At 36.3% G+C, this 27,511-nt stretch overlaps 1 protein-coding gene across 1 annotated transcript in view; it reads left to right on the forward strand.

Moving 5' to 3' along the window:
* The first annotated feature begins 13,742 nt into the window (after positions 1 to 13,742).
* The window catches only part of Sec15 (exocyst complex component Sec15), a 91,762-nt gene continuing 77,993 nt past the window's right edge, over positions 13,743 to 27,511 (forward strand). Inside the window, exon 1 of the mRNA XM_089102416.1 lies at positions 13,743 to 13,832. Coding sequence (XP_088958542.1) covers positions 13,756 to 13,832 — 77 coding nt within the window. The 5' untranslated portion in view covers positions 13,743 to 13,755. The remainder of the gene's footprint in view (positions 13,833 to 27,511) is intronic.

The following is a 27,511-nucleotide window of genomic DNA, read 5'->3' on the forward strand; positions in this document are numbered from 1 at the left end:
CTTAAATAGTTTTAACTTTTAATGTCGCTCCTTACTTTCAGTTAAAAAAAAACCTGTTTTTTTTTTATTTAATTGTATACTAGAGAGAAAACACGATTCTCTTCCGAAATAAATTAGCAGATGGTTCAGCATTTGAAAGGTCAAAAGGCAGAACTGCAGAAGGATTTTCAAAGGCTTGAAAGTATGAATAATTAGTTTTTAAATTCATTTGAAGATGGAAATGTCAAAGTAGCTAATTTTTCAGTAAAAGAAAAGGAGGTATTATTCAAGTTATGAAGTGACACCACTTTGATATCTCAAATTAAAAAAAAAGATTTCTCAATTTTTAAGGAGCTATTAGCAACAACTGTTGGTAATTTCTTAAAAAGCGCTCAAGTCCTAGTTGGTATATACCAGCAGGTAGATGGTGAAATGAGATTTCTCTTCGTAAATTTTCATAAGAAATAAAGTTAAATGTTTTGTCAGATCAGAGGCAACGCTGTAGCTTTGCCTATAGTAAAGGCCATACGGCTCCAATGTTTTATTATTTTTTTTCCCCAGAGGCACTTCATATGGAAGGGGTCGTCGTAGAAGCTTCAAAGGGGGCTCATTCGATTGGGAATCGAGAGTTCCAGTACCCTTTTTGATAGTCGAAAATGATTGGGGGGCAAGTAGCCCCCCCCCCCCACGCCAGTCATTCCCCCAAACACATCCAATCAAAATTTTGAGATAGCCATTTTGTTCAGCGACTTGATTTCAAGATAGAAAATATATTTTTGAGGAGGATACTCCCTCACAACCCTCAGGATAAGGGATTAAGTTATGCCCTGAGGGCATTTTAGGTTTTTATAGAAGGCGTTGTCGTAGAAACTTCAAAACAGGCTCATTCGATTGGAAATTAAAGAGCTAGTGCCCTTTTTAATAGTTGAAAGTGATTGGAGTGTAAGTAGCCCCCCTCCCACCCCCAACGCCCATCATTTCCCCAAACACATTCAATCAAAATTTTCAGGTAGCCATTTTGTGCAGCGTAGTTGATTTCCAGATAGAAAATATATTTTTGAGGGGGACATTCCCGCACAACCCTCATGGCAGGGGTTTTAAGTTATAACCTGGGGGCATATAAGGTTTTTATAGAAGGCGTCGTCGTAGAAACATCAAAACAGGCTCATTCGATTGGAAATTAAAGGGCTAGTGCCCTTTTTAATAGTCGAAATTGATTGGAGGGCGGGCAACTAGACCCTCCCCCCACGCCCATCATTCCCCTAAACACATCCAATCAAAATTTTGAGATAGCCATTTTGTTCAGCGTAGTTGATTTCCAGATAGAAAATACATTTTTTAGGAGGACACTCCCCCACAACCCTCAGGGCAAGGGTTTTAAGTTATGCCCTGGGGGCATATAAGTTTTTTATAGAAGGCGTTGTCGTAGAAACTTCAAAACAGGCTCATTCGATTGGAAATTAAAGGGCTAGTGCCTTTTTTAATAGTCAAAAGTGATTGGAGTGAAACTAGCCCCCTTCCCGCTTCACGCCCATCATTTCCTCAAACACATCCAATCAAAATTTTCAGATAGCCATTTTGTTCAGCGTAGTTGATTTCCAGATAGAAAAAATATTTTTGAGGAGGACACTCCCCCAAAACCCTCAGGGCAAGGGTTTTAAGTTATGCCCTGGGGGCATATAAGGTTTTTATAGAAGGCGTTGTTGTAGAAACTTCAGAACAGGCTCATTCGATTGGAAATTAAAGGGCTAATGCCCTTTTTAATTGTCAAAAGTGATTGGAGTGCAACTAGCACCCCCCCCCCGCCACGCCCATCATTTTCCCAAACACATCCAATCAAAATTTTGAGATAGCCATTTTGTTCAGCCTAGTTGATTTCCAGATAGAAAATATATTTTTGAGGAGGACACTCCCCCAGCACCTTCAGGGCAAGGATTTTAAGATATGCCCTGGGGACATATAAGGTTTTTATAGAAGGCGTTGTCGTAGAAACTTCAAAACAGGCTCATTCGATTGGAAATTCAAAGAAATAGTGCCCTTTTTAATAGTTGAAAGGGGATGGAGGGCAACTAGCCCCCCCACGCCCATTCTTTCGCCAAAGACATCCAGTCAAAATTCTAAGAGAGCCATTTCTTTAAGCGTACTTTGTTTCCAGATCGAAAACATATTTTTTAGCAGGACAATCCCCCACATCCATCGAGGCAAGTGTTATATGTTATGCCCTGAGGGTATATAAGGTTTTTATCGAAGGTGTTGTCATAGAAACTTCAAAAAAGGCTCATTTGTTCGGAAATTCAAAGGGTTAGTGCCCTTTTTAATAGTAAAAAGTTATTGGAGGGCAACTATCCCGCCCCCATACGCCCATCATTCCCCCAAACACATCCAATCAAAATTTTCTTTTGTTTCTTTTGTACTTAATATTGTTTAATAATGTTTTCTTAATAATGTTTTCTTTTGTACTTAATATTGAAAATAAATATTAAAATTACAGTAAAATTTTGAACTGATGAGCTTTTAGCAATTAATATCATTATGCATCAAATGTTCAGTATAATTTACTAGCTCTTTTCAAGATTGGTCAAGACAAATTTAGTTTCACTACAAGCAAAATTTGGATACTGCCCCCTTCTTTAACTGTAAAAACCTAAAGCCTTCTGCGTCATTGCGGCTTCACTGAAAACGAATTATCAGAGGACTCTACTATAGAAGTTTCAAGCTCCTATTTGAAAAAATCTGGAATTATGTATTTTTTTTTTGCCAGAAGAAACATTGTGGATGTGTGTTTATTTATTTTTTTTTTCAGGGGTGATCGTATCGACCCAGTTGTCATACTATATCGCGAGAGGACTCATTCGAACGGAAATTAAAAGTTTTAGTGCCCTTTCATCAGGACAACACTTATAACGCCTATCCCCCAGGCTCTGGGGGGGGGGGGGCACTTTTGTTATCTAATTTTTGGACAATTTCCAAAACACTGGCTATCTCAAAATTTGAAGCAGACGGGTTTGGGGAAAAAAGAACGTGAGGGGCTAGTTTAACTCTCTTGACTCTTAAAGAGTGAACTAGGACTTTCAATTTCCGATCAAATGAGCCCTCTATGAAGTTTATACGAGCATCTCTTTCATAAGAACCATACATGCCCTTAGGGCATAACTTAGAATGCCTTCCCCGGGGCCCTGGGGGGTTTTATTGACACCGGATTTTTTCTTATCCAACCTTTAAACTATTTTTAACAAGATGTCTATATCAAATTTTTCATCAGATGGGTTTTGAAAAAGAAGGCGTGGGGGGGGGGGGGCTAGCTGCCCTCGGATCTCTTTTGACTATTACAATGTGAGCTCGAACTTTCCATCTCCAATCAAATGCGCTCTCTCTGAAGTTTATACGAGCATTCCTTTCATACAAACCATATATGCCCCAGGGCATAACATGCAACGCCGGCCCCTGGGCCCTGGGGGTTTGTGACGACAACTGAGTTTTTGTTATCTGACTTTTCAAAAAATTTTAATCTAATGGCTATATCAAATTTTTTATTGGATGTATTTTGGGAAAAAGGGGCGTGGGGGGGCTAGTTAACCTCCAATCTCTTTTGACTCTAAGAAACTTAACTAGAACTTTCAATTTCCAATCAAATGAGAAATCTCTGATTTTTTTCGAACATCCCTTCAATAAAAACTATATATTCCCCCAGAGCATAACTTACAGCACCTGCCCTCGGGCCCTGGGGGGCTGTGCTGACCCCTGAGTTTTCGTTATATGGTCATTGAACTATTTTAAAAAAAAAACTATCTCAAAGTTCTTATCAGATGGGTTTGAGGAAAAAAGGGCGTGGAAGGGTGGGGGGGCTAGGTGCCCTCCAATCTCTTTTGACTCTTAAAAAGTAAACTAGAACTTTCAATTTCCAATCAAATGATTTCTCTTTGAAGTTAATACGAATATCCCTTCCATAAGACCAATATATGCCCCCAGGGCATAACTTGGAATGTTTGCCCTCGGGCCCTGGTGGGTTATGTCGACACCGCAATGTTTATTATATGATCTTTGAACTATTTTTAACTAAATAGCTATCTTAAAATTTGTATTGGATGCATTTGGGAAAAAAGGGTTTGGCGGGGTGAAGCTGGTTACCCTCGAATATCTTTTGACGCTTAAAAACTGAACTAGACCTTTCAATTTCCAATCAAATGAGCCCTCTCTGAAGCTTATACGAGCGTTCCTTTCATAAGAACCATATATACCCCCAGGGCAAAAATTATAACCCATGCCCCTGAAGACTGTGGGGGGAGTGTCCTGCTCAAACAAAAAATTTCAAGACCTTTCCGCTACTTAGAGGCACATGGCTACCTCATCATTTTGATTGAACGTAGCCCAGTACATAGTGAGCACGTAAGGGGTGTTAGGGGCCGTGAAATCGTTGTCAGCAATAAAAGAGGAAACTCGCCATTTCAATCTCTAGTCGAATGATTTAATTCTGAAATTTCTCCGACAACATATTCCATAAGAACAACACAAGCCTTAATAGTAAAGATAACCACGCTTGCCTTGACGGCAGTGGGGAAGTTGTCATCTTCTAATACGTATTGTTCAAAACTTAAAACTATGTTCAACAAAACGGCTGTCTCAAAATTTTGATTGGATGTGTTTGGGGAAAAGGTGGGCATGAGAGGGGGGGTTAGTTGCCCTCAAATCACTTTCAACTATTAAAAAGGGCACTAGCCCTTTGAATTTCCAACCGAATGAGCCTTTTTTGAAGTTTCTACGACAACACCTTCTATAAAAACCTTATATGCCCCCAGGGCATAACTTGAAACCCTTGCCCTGAGGGATATGGTGGACTGTCCTCCTCAAAAACATATTTTCTATCCTGAAATCAACTATGCTGAACAAAATGGCTATCTCAAAATTTTGATTGGATGTGTTTGGGGAAATGATGGGCTTGGGGGCAAGTTGCCCTCCATTCACTTTTGACTGTTAAAAAGGGCACTAGTCCTTTGAATTTCCAATCAAATGAGCCTGTTTTGAAGTTTCTACGACAACGCCTTCTATAAGCACCTTATATGCCCCCAAGGCATAACTTAAAACCCGTGCCCTGACGGTTGTGGGGGAGTGTTTTCCTCAAAAAAAAAATTCTATCTGGAAATCAACTTACAACCCTTGCGCTGAAGGCTGTGGAGGAGTGTCCTCCTCAAAAACCTATTTTCTATCTGGAAATCAACTACGCTGAACAAAATGGCTATCTCAAAATTTTGATAGGATATGTTTGGGGTAATGATGGGCGTGGGGGGGAGGTAGTTGCCCTCCAATCCCGTTTGACCCTTAAAAGGGCACTAGAGCTCTTGATTTCCATTCGAATGAGCCCCCTTTGAAGTTTCTACGACGACCCCCTTCTATATGAAGTGCCTCTGGGAAAAAAATAATAAATAATAATAATAATAAAACATTGGAGCCGTATGGCCTTTGCTATAGGCAACTCTATGGCGTTGCCTCTGATATCAGCAAATGGAGCCTTATTATGTTTTAATCTTTTTAGTACTTTCACTAATTCACTTTTACAAAATAAATCTTCCTTTACACCTAATGTGCCATAAACTTATTTGATTTCCTCTATATCATTTTCGGTAACTCTGTTCTGGTTTAGCACATTCTTAAAATGCTCAGCCCATCTCTCTTAAATTCTTTCTGTACCATTGAGTGTGGCTCCGTTCCTATTTTAACTGGACAAGTCCAGATTTACTACTCCCTTATAATTTATTAATATGCCAATACAACATTTTACTATTTAGCCATCTAGCTGCATGCTCCCGATTTTTGGCAGTTTTATCCATGTTCTCCAGTTCACATCTCCTTATTTCATAATATATTGTTCTCTCAGCTTTTATTACATTCCTCTTATTTTCATACGATCTATCACTCAGGTAACTCAGGTCTTGTACAAGCCCCTCCTCCTCTCTATTAAACATAAAACATTCTGCATCGTCGGTACAACATCCAACAAATTGAAGCTAATTAATATTTAATAATATTATATTTTAAACCATTATTATTTATCATGTTAAATTAAATTGCCTACCCTTCAGCGTCAAATTCTATTAGTCTGAATAGCTTAATGACTTATTCTCAGGGTTAAAATGTTGTTTTTATTATCTCAGTAGTTGTACTGAAATTTTAGTCCGTAACGATAGTTGGCTGTTATCATGCTAATATATAATATGTTATCATGTTGGGATCCGCTGCACTAGCAAATACAATTTTGTTAACCAAATTTGTATTTTATTGCAAATTCCTCTTTTATATTTACCCGCAGCATCATTTTTCTAAGTATCAATTTCATGTTTTCGCCTTCTAAAATATCAGGCTCTAAAACTCAACATTTTGTCAAGTCAAATCTTTTGAAGCGACTTCTACCCAAGTCTGGTAGCACATAAAAACAGTTGGTTGTTCATGCCATTCCTTTCACATATGCACTAGTGCTGCCGGCCAACAATTGCAAAAAGAAATTGAATATTTTTGTCAGGATGTATACGGCTATATTTGTCGCAGCCCAAAACGGGCAGTGAGATTTTAGAATTGCAAAAGTAAATGGAATTGAAAGGACATCGAATCTTGAGAGGTATAGCAACTCGATGATTGTCTAGACAAGCCGTTTTAGCTCGATATTTGGAACAGTGGGATTGCTTGACTTTATTTTTCCGTGCGGAAAGTCTTCAAGAGGCCAACAAGCCGGGGAGAGCAACTGCCATACTAAAAAATCGTCTGTCAGCGGTTTTCAAGGCTTACTTACCTAAACAAGCAATTTCAGGCAGAATACACCCAGATTCATTTTTTCTGTAATCGTTTTGCTGCAGTGTATAAGAAAATGGCATCCCACTTTTTGTTGCCTAGTTATACCAAAGGAAGTGATTCCCGCTTCATAAACCCACATGACACCAATTACTACGTCGATGTCAAGGACGTGGAATATGGGGGCCGAGTGGAAGTGATTTTTGCCCAAGAAAAGGTATTTCTATCTGTTGCAGTTGAGTTTAAAAAAAAGTGTAGTTGATCATGCTTTGTGATTAGATGAGAAAGAGTTTTTTTCCACTCCAGGTATTCATCGGTAAGAAACTTCAAAAGGCTTCATCCACGCCATGATATGGGAGTAGAGTAAAGTCAGCCAAACCTGGCACCACTTCTGGCTTAGTTTCCGAGTTTACTGAGTGACAATGGCCTGGAAGATATCGTCCAAGAGCGAAAGAGATTACCTTTTGCTCAGAGCTTGATACTTCGACTGACTCATGTCCAGCCGTGTTTTGGAATCGGGTTTACAGGCAAATAGCTGTTAATGGGTCAAAGCATTTTCCTCTGCTCGGGCGTTTCACTTTAAGCCTATTAGTACTCCCACACACTTCCGCTGCTCTTGAGCAAACTTTCTCAGTCTCGGTTTCACCACCATGAACGGGCTTCTCAGAGCAAAACGAATCGTCTCAAAGAATTGGAAACCACCCTTGAAAACTGTTCTGCATCCAAAGTGGAAAAACTATGGAAGGGGGTATGAAAAAGCTGGAGTACAAGAAGAAACAGCAGAAAAAATGACCAACTAGCACACATGTTCAGCAACAGCAACAGCAACCTTATAAGAAAATCGAAATATATTTTCTCGTGATTATTATCGCTTCTAATCAGCAGTTGTACCAAACCAATCCTGCTCAACTCATCCTCAAAGCTATACTGTGGTGTTTATCCTCCCCATAGTATAGTGCAGACGGTTTGATATCATTCTATTTTCCCTTCTTGTTTTAGTTTTATTTTTGTGTTTAAAGCTTTTTCCAATAGGCAATGATTAGAAGTCCTCCAAAAAAAAAGTCCCCCCAGATCCCAAATCAAATTCCAGTGAAAGTGTCATAGTGAAAGATACCCATCCTGGCTGGTCAAGCACGCTATATCAAAGTTCTAATGATAGCTCCAATTCAGAGAATAGGACAATGATAAGTGTTGGGTCTAATGTAACTATAAAAGATGATAATGGGTTTCAAGAGGTCCTCTCTAGAAGTTATAAAAAAAGGAAAAAAATCTCCCCAATTAAAAGGATTTCCCCTCTCCCTGCCCAAGATCGTCCCTCCAAAAACTTAGGAATTAACCTTAAAATTACTCACACTACCCCCTTTGAATTAAAAATGATCACTGCAATAAGAGTTGCAATTTTTAAATTGCTAAAATCAATGTTCTCTCTTAACATTAACCGTGATGAATCTCTGCTAATAGCTGTAGAAGATCAGAAATCAGCAGATACAATAATTAACCTTAAATCCCTTCTGAATACCCCAATTATTGCATCTAATTGGAACCCAAAACAATCACCAACAAAAATAGTAGTTTATAATGATCCCCCAGAGATATCTACTCAGGAGTTAAAAGAAGGCCTCTCAGATAGGGCTGGAAACATAATCCCAGTTGAGGATGTTACCCAACTTGGAAAACCTAACTCTAATGGCCTAAAAACTAGTAGATCCTTCTTATTCACACTGAAGGATAAAATTGATATCCCAGAAAAATTATTCCTATTTGGGCAAATCAAACCGCACAAGGAATACAAACCTAAGCCTATCCAGTGTCAGAAGTGTTTCAAACTGGGACACACGATAAACAAATGCAATGAAATTCTCCAAGACTGTAGTAATTGTAAATCTTTCCATCCTAAAGAGCTGACAACTTGCAACAACACTCAGCCTAAATGCATCAATTGCAAAGGCCAACATGAATCTACAAATAAATCATTATGCCCTGCATACAAGAAAAGAGCTCTAACACTCCAAATATCAACAGAGAAGGCCATCCCATACCCCTTTGCAGCAATGGAAGCAAATGCTACCCAACAATACCAAATAAAGCCTGTTATGAAACCAACCAAAACCCCCACGTCACATGCCCCCAATGCATCAAGCACCCCATATAAAACACCATCTTCTAAGCCCCCTAGCTCAAATCCATATCAGAAGGAATCACCAAGCCAACAAGCCTCTTTGTCCGGTGAGATGAGGTCAGCCTGGGCGCCCGTCCCAAGAGAAAACAAACAACTAACACTACCAGGAATCAATCCCTTAACCAACAAACAGGATGCACAACCAAACATGCAATTCCCAAATATATGCTTATTCATTCTAAACTGTAATGCAGTTCAGGCCATGAACATACATCAACTACAGAAAACAAAAATAATTTCAGAATCGGCAAAAATCTACATCCCTGATGATATGCTCATTCAAGCAAAAAAAAATGTTGCTTTACTTTTAACAAAGCTGAACATTGATACACAGTCATATGAAGAATAAATCAACAACACAACATATATCAATACTCCAATGGAACGTAAGATCACTCACAGAAAATAAGCTAAATGAACTAATATCATTTATGAATAATAATGCCATTAATATTGCTTGCCTCCAGGAAACTCATTTAACCCAAAATCAACAAATTAAGTCTCCGGGATATACTATGTTGAGAAAGGACAGGTCATCAGAGAGAAAAGGAGGCGGTGTAGCTTTAATAATAAATAACAAGATAAAATTTTATGGCATAACTTTTCCAGAATTTGCAAATGATGTTGATGTAAATGGTATCAGTGTTTGGCTGAATAATTTAAAAACCTACATAATAAGCTTTTATAACCCTAATGGCCAAACTACAGATGCCAAGGATTTCTTTAATTATATAAATAATTCTAATATGTTAAAAAATATCATCATTTGTGGTGATTTCAATGCCCACAGCCTTTTGTGGGGGAATAAACCAGCAAATAAAGCTGGTAAATTAATTGAGAATATGACTTCAAATAATAATGAATTAGCTGTTGCTACCCCTCCAAACCTGAACACATATTTCAACCCTAAAAGTGGCAGATTCTCCACAATTGACCTACAAATTGTGTCATCAAATTTTTTGAACAAAATTTACATAAATAAAATTGATAGTCCATGTACTGACCACTTTGCTATAGTTTGCTCCCTAAATGAACCTGATGAAACTTTATCTCATACCTCCAAATATATTAACACTAAAGCAAATTGGTTTATGTTCCAATATAAGCTAAACGATGAAATTACAAGTTTCACCCAAATTTCATGCATTTCTAACACAACAGTTGACACCCATTCTGAAGCCTTGATATCCTTAATAGTAAATGCAGCTAATCAGGTTATTTTCAAGGCAACACCTAAGAAAACAGTCCCTCAAAAGAGTCATAAGGTATGGTGGACAAACGAGTAACTAAAAAAATGGAGGGCAAAAAAGGCAGCCTAGACTGAGTTCATAAAAAAACCATCAACTATTACACACTTAAAAATATTAAAAGCAGAATCTAATCTAAAAGGACTATATTAGATGCTAAATATAAATACTGGAATAATTTTGCAAATAATCTCTCCAGAGAAACTCATGAGCCAATTGTACATAAAGTCATAAGCCACATATGTGGGAAAAAGACTTCCCCCAACCCACTTCTGTATGAGCTTATACATAATAATACCCATTATGACAATGATAATGGTAAAGCTAACCTATTTGCAACTCTTTTTGTTAATAAGCTAACATCAGATAATCAGAGCAAACTGTCCACAATTCCTATGAACCAAAGTTACCAACCATGCCCAGGATCTGAGTACATAACCAATCCATTTTCAATCCAGGAATTGAATAATGCAATACATCATATTAGGACCAAAACTAGCAGCAGTTATGACAATATACACCCTACATGGATAAAGAATCTCACACCTTCTTACAAACAAGAACTGCTAAATTGTTATAATCATGCTTGGGCATCTTCTAGGTTCCCCAATATATGGAATTGTTCGTCCCTCATACCAATCCTAAAGAAAAATAACCCAAAATATAACCCTGAGTCTTATAGGCCCATAATGATTACACCTGTGATGGGGAAAATAATGGAGAAAATGATCTATCAAAGACTCCTCTGGTTTGTTGAAAAAAAAAATATGATCCCACACACTCAAACTGGATGCAGGAAACACCACTCCTCAACAGGTGCTTTCATTTTGCTAACAAATGCAATAAATGACTTTTTATCAAAAAATAATGTCCTAGTGGCAGCTTTCCTAGATTTTGAAGGGGCATATGACAATGTGAACCACCAATTCCTTTTAAATAAGCTTGCAAACCTTGGAGTACCCACTAAGCTAGTATCCTTTATTAAATCGTTCATAGAAGTGCGAAGTTTCATCGTTTGTGTTGGTTCAGCCTCTTCACCCCAAAAGACAATAACCAAAGGCCTACCTCAGGGAGCAGTCCTCAGTTGCCCCCTATTTGCCCTATATCTCTGGGACATGAACCTACCCCACACGAATCTACATTATGCTGATGATCTGGTGCTATGGTCATCTGGCAACCCCTTTCAGATAGCACAGTCAAATTTGCAAAAGTCATTTTTCCAGTTCGAAAAATTCTCTCAACATTCAGATTTACCCATTGCACCCACCAAGTCAAAAATAATCCAATTTCACAGGAAGCGAAACCATGTTAATGCAAAACTAACTCTAAATAAAACAACTATTCCAGAAGATAATCATATTAATTACCTAAGTCTCATGCTTGACCAAAAACTGAATTTCCACCTCCACATTTCAAACACAATAAAAAAATGCTATATAAAAGCAAATATACTAAAAAGACTTCTTTCCACACCCTGGGGTTGTAAGGAGAAAACCTTAATCCAGTTTTATAAATCACATATAATACCCCATATTGACTATGGGCTCATCGTCTATGGTGTATGTGCAATGAACCGGGTGCAAAAAATTGAAACAACACAAAATGACATAATACGTCTCATATTTGGTCTTAGGAAACCCACAAGCACCAAGTTTCTGCTTATTGAAAGTGGATTGGCAACACTAAGGGAGAGACCTAGCTTTCTCTTCACAAAACATCTTACAAAAATTAAACCAAATAGCTCACAAACATTACATAATTGGTTAAGAAATTCAGCCATGTATAGAGGCATTTCAAACGAGTATGCGAATATTTAAAAGAAGTTCCCTGTACCAGCAAATTCTATTGCACCTACTTTCCCCCAATCCCCTCCATGGAATTGGTCATTTCCCATAATAAATACTGAATTTTCAAAATGGAATAAAGATTTAACCCCCATTGCTTTTGTCCAGAAAAAATTTGCAGAACTTAATACAATTACCTATAAAAATCACTTCCAAATATTTGTTGATGGGTCAAAAATGAATGAGAAGGTTGCAAGTGGTGTTTTCATTCCTCACCTGAACATTGCAATGGGTGAGAGATTATTTAATAATTTATCTATAATGTCTGCTGAGTTAAATGCCATAACCATGGCATTAGAACACCTTAAGCAAAACCAATCTTTGATTGCAAATTCGAATAATATTATCATCTATTCCGACTCTTTATCAAGCCTTGAGTTGCTGGCCTCAGCTCCACAATATAAGTTGGACATTGACACTTATCATTGTCTCAGTATTATTGATAATCTTGCTTCAAGTGGCATAAAAACTTATCTTCAGTATATTCCTAGCCACTCTGGTATAAGTGGTAGTCATCAGGTTGATGAAATCGCAAAAAATGCTATAAATATTGACCAGCAAAGTGGGAAACCAATCCCAATTAGAGAAATTTTCCGATGGAGGCTATTAGATATTAATTTTAATAAGATTAATCCTATCCTTTCCCCCTTTCCCAATAAGTATCTTTCTAAAATTTATCATAGAATTCGTTCTGGAACAAATGGACTAAATTTCCTTGCATTCTCATATAAGCTTTCTAATTCAAGTGGTTCAATTCCCCTGTTCCCTCTTTGCAGGCATTGTAATATGAATAATGAAACAATTGACCATTGCCTATTTGAATGTAATATGCTGACGTCTGCACAACATACCTTGCTTTGTAAACTGTTAAAATACTTCAAACACCACAAAATCCCACTATCAGCCAAGAGCCTAGCCAACTATACCTGCACACAGAGTATAGAAATCGACATCTATCATCTTATATTTGAACTCCTAGAGTGGAAAGATCTGCTGAAAGATATCTGAATATATCTAATAAATATGAGGCAATCAAGCGAGTAGCTCTGTAGCCCACAGAGTGAAGCAAAAGGAAAAGGGCTAAATAGTGTTACTGAAAAGCCCGCCTGCTGTTAAATAGAAGAAGAAGTTGCAGTTTTATTACCTTTGTACGGTTTAACCTGATTTCTTGTCCAATATATTCAAAATAATTCTGTAAATTTAATTTAGTTCTGATTAGTACAATCGACCAAGAACTTGTGTAGGATGACCAGTGAATTATGTGGTCAACGCGTGACTCGCCGGTGGGTAGCCTAGTTTGTGGACCTATGTGAATTTGTGTTGTTAGCCACTTTTATGGCGTGATTGTTGATGTTTTGTTTGTAGCTTCTGGTGCTCGTTACTCATCCATCAGATGAATTATAAGTTGTTGACACTACGTTATTTGTCTGAGAAAGCCTATGGAAGCATTCTTCATATCTGAAGCTATGAAGTTGTTACTGCTTTGGGTTTATTTTTACTGCTCTTGTCCTAGAACTTTTTCTCACTTTTCAGAGAAATCAATTAAACGTAACTACCGGCGAGCGTCACAAAGTGACGTGAGCGGAGAATTTTAAACCTAATGTTCGAATGGTTCAATTTAATCTCTCGGGGTACAACTTTGGTCAGAAAACTGGAACAATTTATCTAAAAGCGTCGGCAATGCTGGCCTGTCATCAATGGGCAAACTATTTCAAAATTCAAAATCATGGGAAGCTACGGAAATATTGATGCCCTAATAAATGAGCTTGAGTCAGTTGAACAGAATTGGAGCTCAACTTTTAGGTAAACGAAAATTCTCCGATAAAATTCCAGTTTAGCTACTTTTTTTCTATCTTGGAAAGGAAAAATGAATTAAGGTTCAAAATCATAGGCTAATTTGGGAAGGTATTGCCAAGCTTCTACCTATGTGAAACCTCTTCTGATTTCTAAGTCTTAGAAATTTGCCGGTAAAATTCTACTTTTGACTACCTCGGAAAAGGGGTTAGGTTAGGAAAATGAAACTTTCAGGGATGGGTCTACAGGCTAAAGTATGTCCTGGGAAAGTATTTTGAAGGGTAAAATTCTACTTTAACTAATTTTGGCTATCTTGGAAAGGGGTTAGGTTAGGAAAATGAAATGGTCAATATTTACCAAATCATATTATTTGAGTTAGGACTAAAGTGAATACACCATTTGATGCCTTTTTTTTATGCTGATTACAAATATAATCAGCATTTCTATTGGAAATGAATTTCAGCCCCCCCTATATATGCCAATTTAGGGTTAGGTTAGGTTACATTAGGTTACGTTAGGTTAGGTTGGGTTAGGTTAGGTATAGCCTATATAGGGGGGGGGTCTGGAATTCATTTCCCATATAAATGCTTATAATATTTGTAATCAGCATAAAAAAGGCATCAAATGGTATATTCACTTTATTTGAAACTCTATAATATGATTTGATATATATTGACCAATGAAACTTTCAGAGATGGGTCTACAGGCTAAAGTATGTCCCGGGAAGGTATTTTGAAGTACCTACCTCCACTCCTTCTCCCTCTAGAGGGTCCTGAGGTTTGTCTACTTGACAGGTCTATACCTATTGAAAACTTGATGAAACAACATTTTACCTTAATCTTGGGTTATCAGTTTCCTTTTCTCTGACTTTAGGTCTGAAAATGCAATTCCTGTTATTTGAGTTCTCTGGCTTTAGCCTAGTTCTGAAAATGCAGTTCCTGTTATTTGAGTAGAATTTTCAGCTGTGTCAATGCTTTTTTTCCAAATTTAGGACCTATAAAATTCTTAAAAACATTTTAAAATACAGACTTGTATCATTCCATAAGGCATGCCAATAAACTTTACCCTTGCCCCCATATACACTTCTAATGGTCAGATATTTAGCTTACCCTAAAACAAAAAAATTCAGGCCTTATAAAAAATTTAAATTCTTACATTATTTTTGACATAACTCCTGGAATTTTCCAGACATTTATAGTAGTGTGGTTCAAGTTTTTGTAGCCTATATACTTGTCATAAAGTTTTGCCACTTTCAGTTTCAACCTTTTGGTAATATCTTTTTTAGCTCTTCATTGCTGTTAAAGTGATGTGAAGGGTGGTGATTATTTTTTATTACAGATAGTTATTAGGGATTAAACCTGGAGGCTTATAATAGCCTACCTCCAGTGCTGTAATTTCATCAAACTGGGGCGGGGGGCGGGGGCGGGAATCAAAGTTGGAGCCAATTTTCCCAAATCAAGTAAAAATAACAGTGAAAACTGAATAATAATCTGTATATTAACATAAAGGCAAACATGTAGCCTACTAAAGAAAACTAACTGTTTCTCTGGATACTTGAATTATGCTTACTTATCTTAGTTTTGACAAGATTTTTTGCAGAAACTAAATTTCAGCCAAGGAGGGGGGAATTGAGGTCTGGGGGGCAAACTTGGGTCTGGAAGGCACAGTTGCCCCCCCCCTCCCATAGCAAATTATGCCCCATACCTACCTTTGAAACCAAACAGCAGTCAATGAAATGAAGACACAATGTTGCTAGGTAAAGTCAAATGCACTGTTGACTTGCTGATCCAACCCCTTAAGCTTTAAACAGGCAGCTAAAAGAAGAGCAAATCTGGCCATCATCAGATCTCAAAGGGATATGTATGTTGAGCTTTGAGTCCAACTTAAATCCCTCTTAAGTAAGATGAGATGGCAGGCCCACTGGATAGAACTGTACCAGTTCATATAGGAGCCAGACAAGGTACTATTGCTTCACCTTGTTATTTCAGTAATTATGTCCTTGAAACTCAGGACTAGTGTGAGATGTCTTGTGTTCTGTCTGGCCTCAATATCTACTTAGTCACTTACAACATTTTTGAAATCAGCCAAACTTTGGATAAAATTTCTAAAACTTTTCAAAAACTGCCAACAGAATACTTCAAATCTGGTCTTGAGTTTAACACTGAAAAGTCTAACATAGTGCTTTTTAACTGGAAAGGCCAACTTCCTGATAAAAATTGTACTTAGAAATTCAAAGATATGCCTGTCTAACCAAATTGTTTATGTCAGTATTCTCATTGGAAAGACAATTTCTCACACTTGTCACCTCCTAACAGAAGGCATCAGACACTGCATATCAGCTTCATATGCTTCCATATTCTCTGCTAAGCTTTCTTTCAATTGCTGTTATCTTGTAATATTGTTCAACACTGTTGCTTTCCCCCACAGACTTTACATTGTACCCTTCTGCAAGATTCTTACAAATGCTCATAAATTGAAAATCCACTCTACTCTCTTCCATTTCACAAAATACCTACTGAGATATCAAATTTGGACAGATAGTTCAAAGCTTCAATATTCTTCAGATAGCAGATCCTACTATGGCTGTTGTAAAGTTACTTGGAACCAACTTCATCAAGACTGGTCACACTGTCATAGTTGTATAGTGATCTTTTTCTTTTTTTGTAGTGCTCTGTCAATATTTTTTGTATGAAGAATGTTGCAGTTACAATGTTGCTTGAGGTTGCAGTTACAGAATCTATGGAATACTTACAGGAAACCTGAATCTTATTGAAAGTGAATTATTTACTCTTCCCTTGTAATTTTTACTCCAAGCTCCAGGAAATCCTGCTAAAAATTCAAATTTAAGGTCTGATGCCACCACATCATCAGACCCAAATTTGATACAATCTGATCACCAACTTTTCTCATCTGTGGTATTGATACCTTTTTTCAAGGACGAAAACAGACACAAAATATAAGTTCTTCTTGGTATGCAAGTTTGATCATCATTGGAAGAAGTATGAACTTACTTGCTGGCTTGGCTATTCAGGAGGAGGAGAAAGCTTTGGAGAACTACCAACAAAAAATTTAATGCCAAAAATCAAGGTTTGATGTTTTTTGATCACTTACTCTGAGAAGAGATTAATGCAAAAGCAAGCATCAAAGCACAAGTTTTGCAATGTGTTTTGTTACTCTGAAACAGATCAATGCCTACGAAAGGGTATCTTTTAGTTTCTTCTGTTAGCCAAAATGCTGAAAAACTACAGCCAAGTGTATGTTTCTAATTTTGACAATGCTGTAAAAAAGACTAACTTTTTGTAGTCTTTTATTTAAAATTTGAAGATATCAATAAAACTTGAGAAAGACCTTCATAACAATCTTTTAGTTTGTATCACAATGGAGAATATGTTCTTAACCAAAGCCAATACACAGCATAAGTTTGTGGACTATTGTGGTGATCTCTGAAATTATGTCATTTAAGGACTTCAAAGACAAAAAGCTAAAAATTACTTTTATAGGCAAATGTAAAGCTTGTACAAATTATTATATTGTCTTCTAGAGCAGGCTAACTTCAGGAAAATTTATTTAGGGGTTTCTATCTACTTTCCAGCAGATCATAACATAACTGAATATTGAAGGAGCAAGGAGTTTTACCAACTGGCTGGTCATTTTACCAACTGTTTTTTTTTTATTAATAATTAGCATAGTGTTTGTTTTGAATACAATATGTAAAATTACTGCACGAGTTGATAAAACCACTACAAGAGTTAATACCAACCAAGATTGAGATTTTGGTAAATGCCATGTCACTGTTTCCATGCTCTTTATTTAACTACTACTACTACTACTAACAACTAACCGCAGCACCTAGCTGCCAGAGGCCAACACAGCTACGCACGCTCCTCCTTCATCCCAATCTATTCAAAGCATCTCTTTTTACGCCCGCCCATGAAGTTCCCATTTCCATTAAATCTTTTTTTATGACGTCCTCCCACCCCAGACGAGGATGACCTGCTTTCTGTAAAGCCTTAGACAGTTGGCTGAAAAGAACAATCTTTGGCAATCTGTAATCCTTCATCTGCACAATGTGCCCTAGCCACCTCAACCTTTCTTTCATTATAGCCCTAGAGAGCAGTATTGAACCACATTTTTCATATAGCCTATTGTTTGAAATATGGTCAGTCAGTCAGGTATCCAGATCAGTCCTTAAGCAATTTCTATGGAAAACACATAGCAAATCTTCATCGCTTTTTGGAGCACCCACGCTTCAGAGCCATATTTCACCACTGTCATCACTGTACCTTCTAATATTATAATCTTGGTTTGCAGACTTATCTTCCTATTCTTCCAAACTTTTTTTAACTGTGAAATACACCCCACCCTGAGCCTTGGCTATTCTATTTTTGACATCTTCACTGCTCCAACCATCTTTACTAATAATACAACCAAGGTAAGTGAAGCTGTCTAACTGATCAATCTTTTCATTACCCAGCTTCACCTTTTCATCTTCACTTATTCCTAGCCTTAGAGACTTAGTCTTTTTAACATTAATTTTCAAACCTATTCTAGCACCCTGAATTCACAAAACCTCTAAAACTTCATTCATTTTGCTCACACTTTTATCTAGGATGCTTAAATCATCAGCATAATGTAAGTCCACGAGACTTTTTCCTCCCCATTTGATTCCATGGTCTCCCATTGTCTTTCCTGTACTCCTTAAGACAAAATCCATCAAAATAATCCATATCAAGGGGGATAGAGCACAAACCTGCTTAACTCCTGATTTAATAAAAAATCAGGTGCTAACCTCATTTCCTACCCTAACTGCAGTGGTGTTATTCTTGTACATAGCACTAATCACTTCAATATATTTGTCTAGTATTTGCAATACAAGGATAAGACCTTTACTAAAGCTCTTCTATCAATATAATCAAACAGTTGCTTATAATCAATAAAACTGAGAACCAAAGGTGTTTGAAAACTCAGGCACTTCTCAATTATAAATCTAAGAGTGAAAATTTGGTTGACACATCCTCTACCTTTTCTAAAACTGCACTGTTCTTCTCTTAAAGCTTTTTCTACGGCATCTATCGGTCTAAAAAGTATCATATTACTAAGTAATTTACTACCTACAGAGACCAGACTAATCCCTCAATAATTACCAAACTCACTTTTATCACCTTTCATATAAAGTGGCTTAATTAAGGTTTTCCTAAAATCATTAGGTACTTCCCCTTATTCAAAAATCATATTCATAATCTTCAGTAACTTATTTCTAACCTCAGAGCCACCATATTTAAAAAACTCATTTACCACCCTATTGGCACCTGCAGCCTTATTATTTTTTTAGTCCTTTTAGCACTGTTGCTAATTCCTCCTCACAAAACAAATCTTCCTTCACATCCAAGGTATCACAAACTTTTTCATTTTCCTCTATATCTCTTCCTTCAACTCTATCTTGGTTAAGCAAATTCTCCAAATGTTTGACCCATCTCTCTTTAGTTTTTTCCTTGTCGCTAATTGTGGCCCCACTCCTATCTTTAACTGGGACAAGTCTGGATTAACTATTCCCTCTCAATTTATTAACTTGACAGAACAATATTTTACTATTATGCCGTCTAGCTGCATCTTCAAGATCTTCGACAATTTTATACATGGCCTCCACTTCACACCTCATTAATTCATATTTTAATGTTTTCTTCAATTTCTTTTCATTCCTTTTGTTTTCATATGATCTATCACTAAGGTAATTCTTGTACAAATCCTTTCTCCTTTCTATCAAACATAAAGCTTTTTCACTAATATTCTTAGCTGCAGTTCTAGCTTTCTTCCCTAAGACACCTTCAGCAACTTCAAAAATTATTTTTCTAAATTTATTCCAACCATCTTCCACATTATCAAAATTTAGACTCTTAAGTTTAGTATTCAACTGTTCCTGGAAAGTTTCTCTCAAATTCTTATCCTGGAGTCTACCAATATCATAACTTCCCAGCAGGTAGTTACTCTTCCAATATTTCAGCTTTAAATTAACCCTTGACACTACTAGATGGTGATCTTTACTCTTGACATGAATAACGACACTCCTATATACCCTAGTATCTTGTATCGATCTTGCCAGTCTTCAGTTTAGAATAACATAATCAATAAGTTTTGCTGTTTTATCATCATGTGAATACTATATTAACTTATGAGCTATTTAATGACCAAATACTATATTGGTTATAACTAGATTGTCATACCTATAAAATTGCAAAAGTTTGTCTCCATTACTGTTTTCTTTTCCTGAACCAAATTTACATAGGGTAGGGTACCATCTATCCCTATTTCTACTAACCTGGGCGTTAAAATCTCCTATTAAAATCACCATATTTCTACCTGGGACCCTGTCTATTTGCTCCTGTAACTGTAAATAAAGTTCATCTGAGTCACTAATATCTCTGTCAGTCGGACCAAATAGAAAATGATTGTACCATCTGTAAAATCACAGCAGGAGTTGGTAAAACTGCTGTGTTTACTGACCAAGCTCAAGACTTCTGTAGATGACATGTCAGTATTTTCATGGCCTTTATTGAACTGGAAAAAAATGGGGGAGTCAGAAACCATTGTTTTACTGCCTTTACCTTTTTTTTACCGAGTTTCCAGAAACAATGGAGCCCCCCCCCCCTCATGTGTGATGGCCCTGGTAGTGACCTTGAATTTTTACTAAAAGAATCAATACACATTGTTTATGGATGTCTGTTTGTTCAGGAATTTTTTCTTCCTTCCATGTTGACAATTTAAGTGTTACAAGGTAGATCACCTAGTAGTGAATTGTCAATCAAGTGTTATTTGTGGCTGGTGTGGTTCTGCATGTCAGGTATCTGACCATTCAAATCTATACTGTGGCTGGTCTGTGTGTTATACAAGGCCATACCTATTAGAGTGTGAAATGTCCAAATAATCGTCCAGCCAAGATTCAGCCCAATATTCTTGGTCAAAGTGCCAATTGTTGGCCATAATGTCAATATGAGGTGCTTAACTCTAAACATTAATGGTGGGTTTGTTCAAAAGTCTTCAGTTCTTTATAAGCTTGTGTCAAAGTATTATGTGGTTTGCTTATGGGAGCATCTTTTAAGTCAGTTAAACTTTATTCTTTGGATACCAAAGATATGTTCACTTGTTATGCAACTCCTGCTAAGCAAAATAGTGCTGGTGGTATACTGTTGGGAGAGAGAGAGAGAGAGATTCATTCTAAACAAACAAACAATTTAACATAAGTTTAGCGGCCACCCCAAGAAGTAAAAACTTCTCCAAGGGGGTGGAAAAATTACACTAACATAACAAAACAATAAAAAAACGAAAAAAATAATCTATCTATATCACAGTCCCCAAACAGCACCACAAACCTTACACCTTAACATTTTCATTAAATTTACTATCATATTCATAATCATCACACTCTGTAGCCATAAATGTTTACCAATATCATTATTAAAAAAAAAAAGAAAAAAAAAGAAGAAAAAAACACTAAAATTCATACTTACTAAAAAGCATCCCTTTAATTACTATCTTAAACAAAGAAATATCACCTATATTTTTTATATTTTGATCAAGATGGTTCCAACTTCTGATCCCCCTGTGAAGCAATGAAAACATTGATTGGGCTGAAACAACCAGTGGAATATTAATCTCTACAGATGACCTAGTATCATAATCATGGACGGAAGATTTCAGGTTTGTCAAGCTATCAAAACACGGGAGATTTATACCCCTCTGAATCCTAAAAATGAATAGAAGTGTATACAACTCCCGTAATCTGGAAGCTGGCAGTATCTTTACACGCTCATACGCGTTTTGTACCAAATCTCAGGGTTGTAGGCCATCTAACAGCCGAACAGTCTTGTTTTGTAAAACTCATATTGGCCAAACAATAGAAGGAAATGTTCCAAGCCAAACGCTACTGCAATACAATATATATGGATGGATAAGGGAATAATAAAGAAGGCGCATAACAAAAGGAGGAAAAAAATGCTTAAGTTTTCTCGTTATACCCAGGTAACAAGACACAGTTTTACAAACATAATGTACATGGCACTTGAATGATAAAACGTCATCAATATAAACCACCAGGTACTTATAAGAAGACACCCGCTTTAAAGCTCCATACTGTGTTACAATATCCTGAATCCATGGATAAAAATCTGGTGAACGGGAAAAAATAACAAAATTAGTCTTACCCAGATTAATCTTTAACCTATTTACCCTCAACCAGGAATATAACCTTTCAATAGTATCTTTCATTAATGCCTGAAGTAATTCTTCTGTCTTCGCGGTACTAACAGAAACTGTGTCATCAGCAAATAATGATACCGTCTCATTCTTGCGATTTTTGGCCATATCACTAACAGTAAAACAACCACTTGGGATACAATTAGGCATATCCTTAATATACAATAAAAAAAGAATCGGACCAAGAACTGACCCCCGCGGGACACCACTATCCACTGGGCGGGGTCCTGATTATATACGAGTCATCTCTACAAACTGGTACTGGTTACAAAAGAAGCTCCGTATAAGGTCAAGAGCTTTACCTCGGATCCCATAGACTTCGCATTTTTCCAGGAGTAGGCCATGGTCAACTGTATCAAAAGCCTTCTGTAGGTCTAGAAACACTGCACCAACCTTAAATCCTTCATCTAAAGCTATGTTAATTATACTAGTCAAAAATATCTATGCATCCTCTGTCTTCCTATCTTTTCTGAAACCGAACTGATTATTATTCAACAAATTAAACTTCTCTAAAAAATGGGTCAACCGATTACTAAAACATTTTTCAATAAGACAAGAAATAACTGGCAAGACTGATATTGGGCGATAATTTCCCAAATCGTTTCTATCACCACCTTTATAAACCGGTGTCACTCTTGCTTTTTTTAAATAATCTGGAAACCTTCCTTGACAGAAGCAATCATTAATCAGTGATGTCAAAACACCAGATATACAAGGGAAAATGCATTTTAGAATTTTTAGGCTCACTAGGTCACTACTGGACGAACTATTTTTCATACTATAGATAATATCCCTTAACTCATATAATGTAATCATCTTTAGATGTAATGATACATTTGCAGGAGATGGTAGAGTGGATCCAAAGGGTGGGTCTTCTGGAGATAAGGAAATCATCTCAGCTATTTGTAGGCCTATTGAAGAAAAATGACTTAGAAACTCATTACATATCCCAGTACAATCTGCAATTATAACCTCACTAACAGTCACTTCAGTTGGTAAAATATTAGACCGCTGACCTATAGCATTATGGATTATTTGCCAAGTTTTCAACACCTTCACCATCCTTAAACTTCATACTAAAATATTTTTGTTTAGCCTCACAGAGGAGATTATTCAAACCATTACGAAAAGCACAGTATGCTCTTTATTCTCATCCGTAGGTTTTAAAGCTTGTGACTTGAACAGTCTATCTCTTAAATTTATTTTTCAATTAAGATCATGCATTATCCATGGCTTCCTCCCAAAATGTTTTCGACCTTTCGAATTCTTCACTGCTCCCACTTCCTTAACACTTCCTAAAAGCTTACTGTAAAAGAGTGAAAATTTAGTATTGACATCACTCTCATTTCCAAACAGAGATACCCAATCAATATGATCCATATTATTTTTTAGTTTCAATAGGGCACTACAATCAAAAACTACAACTCTTTTACTCTGTTCAGGAGTTTCTCGCTTAGGGTTAGATACCTCAAATTCTGCAAAAACACCAAAGTGGTCAGATTCCACATTTCCAAGAACTCCTGGCGATCTAAAAGGTGCATTGGAAAAAATATTATCCAAAAGCTTTGCAGACGTCCTAGAAACTCTAGTTGGGATGTTAATCGTTGAGAACAGACCATAAGACATACACAAATTTAATAACTGAGATGTCACTAAAGACTCGATATCCAGCATATTAATATTGAAGTCACCTAGAACGAAACAAGGGTTATTACTAATTTGTACTTTTGCCAGCTGTTCATGAAAATTCCCAAAAAATTTTTGAATAGAACCAGAAGGAGACCTGTATACAATTATTAAATATGTATCAACATTATTCAATTTAGCTTGTAATACTAGTGTTTCAGACAACATTTTCTTATATTTACTTAGGTTGTCTCGGACTCTCGCATGGAGATCTTCACGAACATAAGTCGCAAGACCCCCGTTTTGACGTAACTCCTGGTTCCAAGTAAACAAAGTATATCCAGATATATCTAAAGATCAGGAGGTCTTGTGACTTATGTGAATTCCACTGTATGTTCAGTGCTTGTATATTTCAGTGATTACTTCCTTGCTGCCAAAGCTCATAATGTGTTTATCTATAATTTTTATTTGCCGACTGATTACCATAATAATGCATCTCAGCATCTTTTTTCTCTTGCCTCTGAAAATTTATGTAGAAGCTTTTTGAGCATTATTTCTGGTAATTCTGCAGGTCTAATAGTTGGAAATTTTAACTGTAGCCTAACTGTTCCATCTGTCCACACTTCTCTGGTTGGTGAAATATTTGATAGTCATTTAAATTTTGTTGATAAAAACAAAGATTTCACATACATTCACAATTCCTTGCCTACTTCCAACATAGACCATGTTCTTGCTTCTCCATTTTAAAGACACCAAATACATCATATATATCTAATCGGACATTAATGTACACTGAATTGTATTGGAATAGTGTTTCTACAATCCTTTCCAAGAGTAAGTTACCATTTGTTCTGCTAATCAAGCACTCACCACTGAGGAAAAACGTATTTTCCTTGATATTTATTGTGCAGAGATATGTCATGCTTTAGAATATGCAGAATCTTGTGCTGTTCTGTTGAAACGTTGCCATCTAAGAACTGTTCCTAAGTGGTAGGAAAATCAAAGTCTCTCCCAATCACGTGATTCAGCAAAGTTCTGACTACGTCTATAGACTGGGTTTGACCAACCTGGTCCATTCTCAGCACAAAACATCAAAGATAAATATTGCTTTCTTTGGTTGATGCTCTGTTACTCTTTTGCTTTTTTCACCTTCATAAAACATTAAATGAAGTTAGGCTCATGGGCGTAGGGATGGGGCAGCTGTCCCCCCGTCTAGACCTTCAAATTTACATTAGATACGGCTGAAAAAGCAGATGGTTTGGAAAAAGCAGTTGATAAAACTCCATCACACTATCGACTGCCCCCCCCCCCCTAGACAATATGCTGCCTAATGCTGCCTACGCCCATGGTAGGCTATTTATATAAAGCAAGAGTAACAATATTTGATTAATTTAGGGTTCTCTATATTAATTTACTAGGTAAAAGATCATCATACCAATCTATATGCCTTTCACTCCTCCCAACTGTACTGATTACTAGTATTACAAATGCATTCCAGCCCCTCCTAATAAGGCTGAATATAGCCCTAGGATATACACAAAATTTTGTGGATTCTTTTGGTTTTCATTATTTTTATGATTATTTCCCATCAACAGTTGATTTATAAGGCCTAACAAAGTCAATTAAAAAAAAAAAAATCAAACAACTTTTGTTTACAACCATGGGTTATTATGCTGTCTTAATGAGAGGAGGTGGGGTGGCTGGGTATATTTTGAAAAAATGTTGGATGGTAAGTTCATACTTTAGTTTGCAAATTAATATACAAGCCTGGAATTTACCAGATATTTTGTTGTCTTCTTTAAGGAAAACAGTAAAGCTGCATAATTACCAAAATCTCAAACCTTAGATAGCCTTACCAGAAATTCTAGTAAAATCCAGTACTAGAGGCTTTTTGGTATCTAGGAATGTAGTTGAGCTAGGGAAATTAAATTTTCGTGGATGATTCAAGAGCCTAAAACTATTTCTGAGGATGGTATTTTGAGGTATCTACTTTTCCTGTCCAAAATTAATTGACTTTTGATGAACTTAATCAATCTTTGTGTTATAAAAATGGTATATTGGAATGTAGTTGAACTAGGCAAATAAATTTTTGTGAATGATTCCAGAGCCTAAAACTATGTTCAAGGAAGGTCTTTTGAGGTCTCTACTTTCCCTCTCCAAAAGTAATTTACTTTTGATGAACTTAATCAGTCTTTGTGTTCTAAGAATGAAAGTTTCCAAAATAGATAACACTTTACCAACAAGCCCTGATTTTATTGAGCACTATCTTACAATGCTCTACCTGCCATTACCACTTGCAAGCTAATCACCCCTTTTTGTCTATTCATCCAATTTGGCTGTTTCTTTCTTCCTTAATTTTTTTTTAAGTTTGCATTGAATCTAATTCTACTAGAACAACTGAGCTTTAAACAATATGTATTCTGAGAAAAACAGAGAAATGGTGCAAAAAAGATGCAGTGCTTTTAAGCTTTTTGTGAGAACATTTTCAATACAAACTTTCCTAACAAAATTTGTATACCATTTCAGCTTGCAGTTGATAAGCTTTGGTTCAATTTGGTATATTATGCATACAAATGTGCTCTATAGGATAGTTTTGATGTTTTTAAAATTTTGTTTATCTAAATTTAGGATGTTCTCTCTGCTTTATGCGGAGCAATACAACCAGTGAAAGGAAATCATTCTTACTTTCTGGGTCATAAGAAGAAAAGAAAACAGGTTTGGGATTGGCTGTGTTTTTTTTTTCTCTTTTTTTGAACATATTCCTGCACTTTTGTTGAATAATCGAAGTTAAATTTTTTAAATTTCATTACAGTCAGCCTGTGACATACAGGGTTATTATGTCCTTTGAAAATACACCAAAAAGAAATAAAAAAGCCATTCAGGTCAAGAGCATGTCCATTCTTATCTGTTTGCCTTAAGGCACTTTAATTTCTGTGTCCCTCATAGGATCCTGATTTGTCAGTTGACAATGCTTTTCTGTTGTAATTACATCATGGACACTCAGTGTAGTCTAGCTAGCCTACCTGAAAATATTTCAGTAGTTTTGAAGAGTCAAATTGATCTTGGTAACAAGCTATAAGTAAAGAACAACTGTGCCAACAGCAGGAAAAACTATAAAGATGGACGTTTGGAAGGAATCTGCATTTTGTACTGGTTCCGAATTTTTAAAATATTTATGGTTTACAAAGTTAGTCTTCAAAAATTATTAGCATATATAAAATGGCATAATTTATAGGAAAAAGAGGAGTGGACAACAACATAGGCTATCTGATCTTGATGAAAATTGCACCATCAAATTCTAAATGCTGAATAGTTTTCTGCTGAATTTTAAGCCTCTATCTACAAAAATACAGGATTTGAATGGTCCAAGTAAAGAGTGCATGCTCATGTATTATTCCTATTTTTAGTGTTTTTTTTTTTTTTTTTTTTTTTTTTTTTTTTTTTTTTTTTTTTTTTAAGGGGTAAATGTATCAAGCCATTTGTTGTAAAATTTGGGCAAAAAGGCTACAGAGGAGGATAGGAAAAGAAAAATAAAGACCAAAAGGACAGTGCAAGGAGAAAAACAATTACAACTTTCAACCAAATTTGAATGATTCGTCCATTCAATTAATAAAATATTAGTCACATTAAAGAAGAGAAGCCAGCAGGGAATTAAAAGTTTTTCTTAAAAAATCAGGAGACCTACAAGATAGATCGTCAATTTTTTAAGAAACATTGAAAACACCATATTGTCAGGAAATATATCTATAATGAGTCTAAAAAAGATAGACTATGAAGAAAATACTAGCAAAACCTGAAAAAACGACGATTGA

The sequence above is a fragment of the Artemia sp. Qi Xiang Cuo genome, chromosome 2 (genome assembly GCF_049724085.1).
Source record: "Artemia sp. Qi Xiang Cuo chromosome 2, ASM4972408v1, whole genome shotgun sequence".
NCBI lineage: Eukaryota > Metazoa > Arthropoda > Branchiopoda > Anostraca > Artemiidae > Artemia > Artemia sp. Qi Xiang Cuo.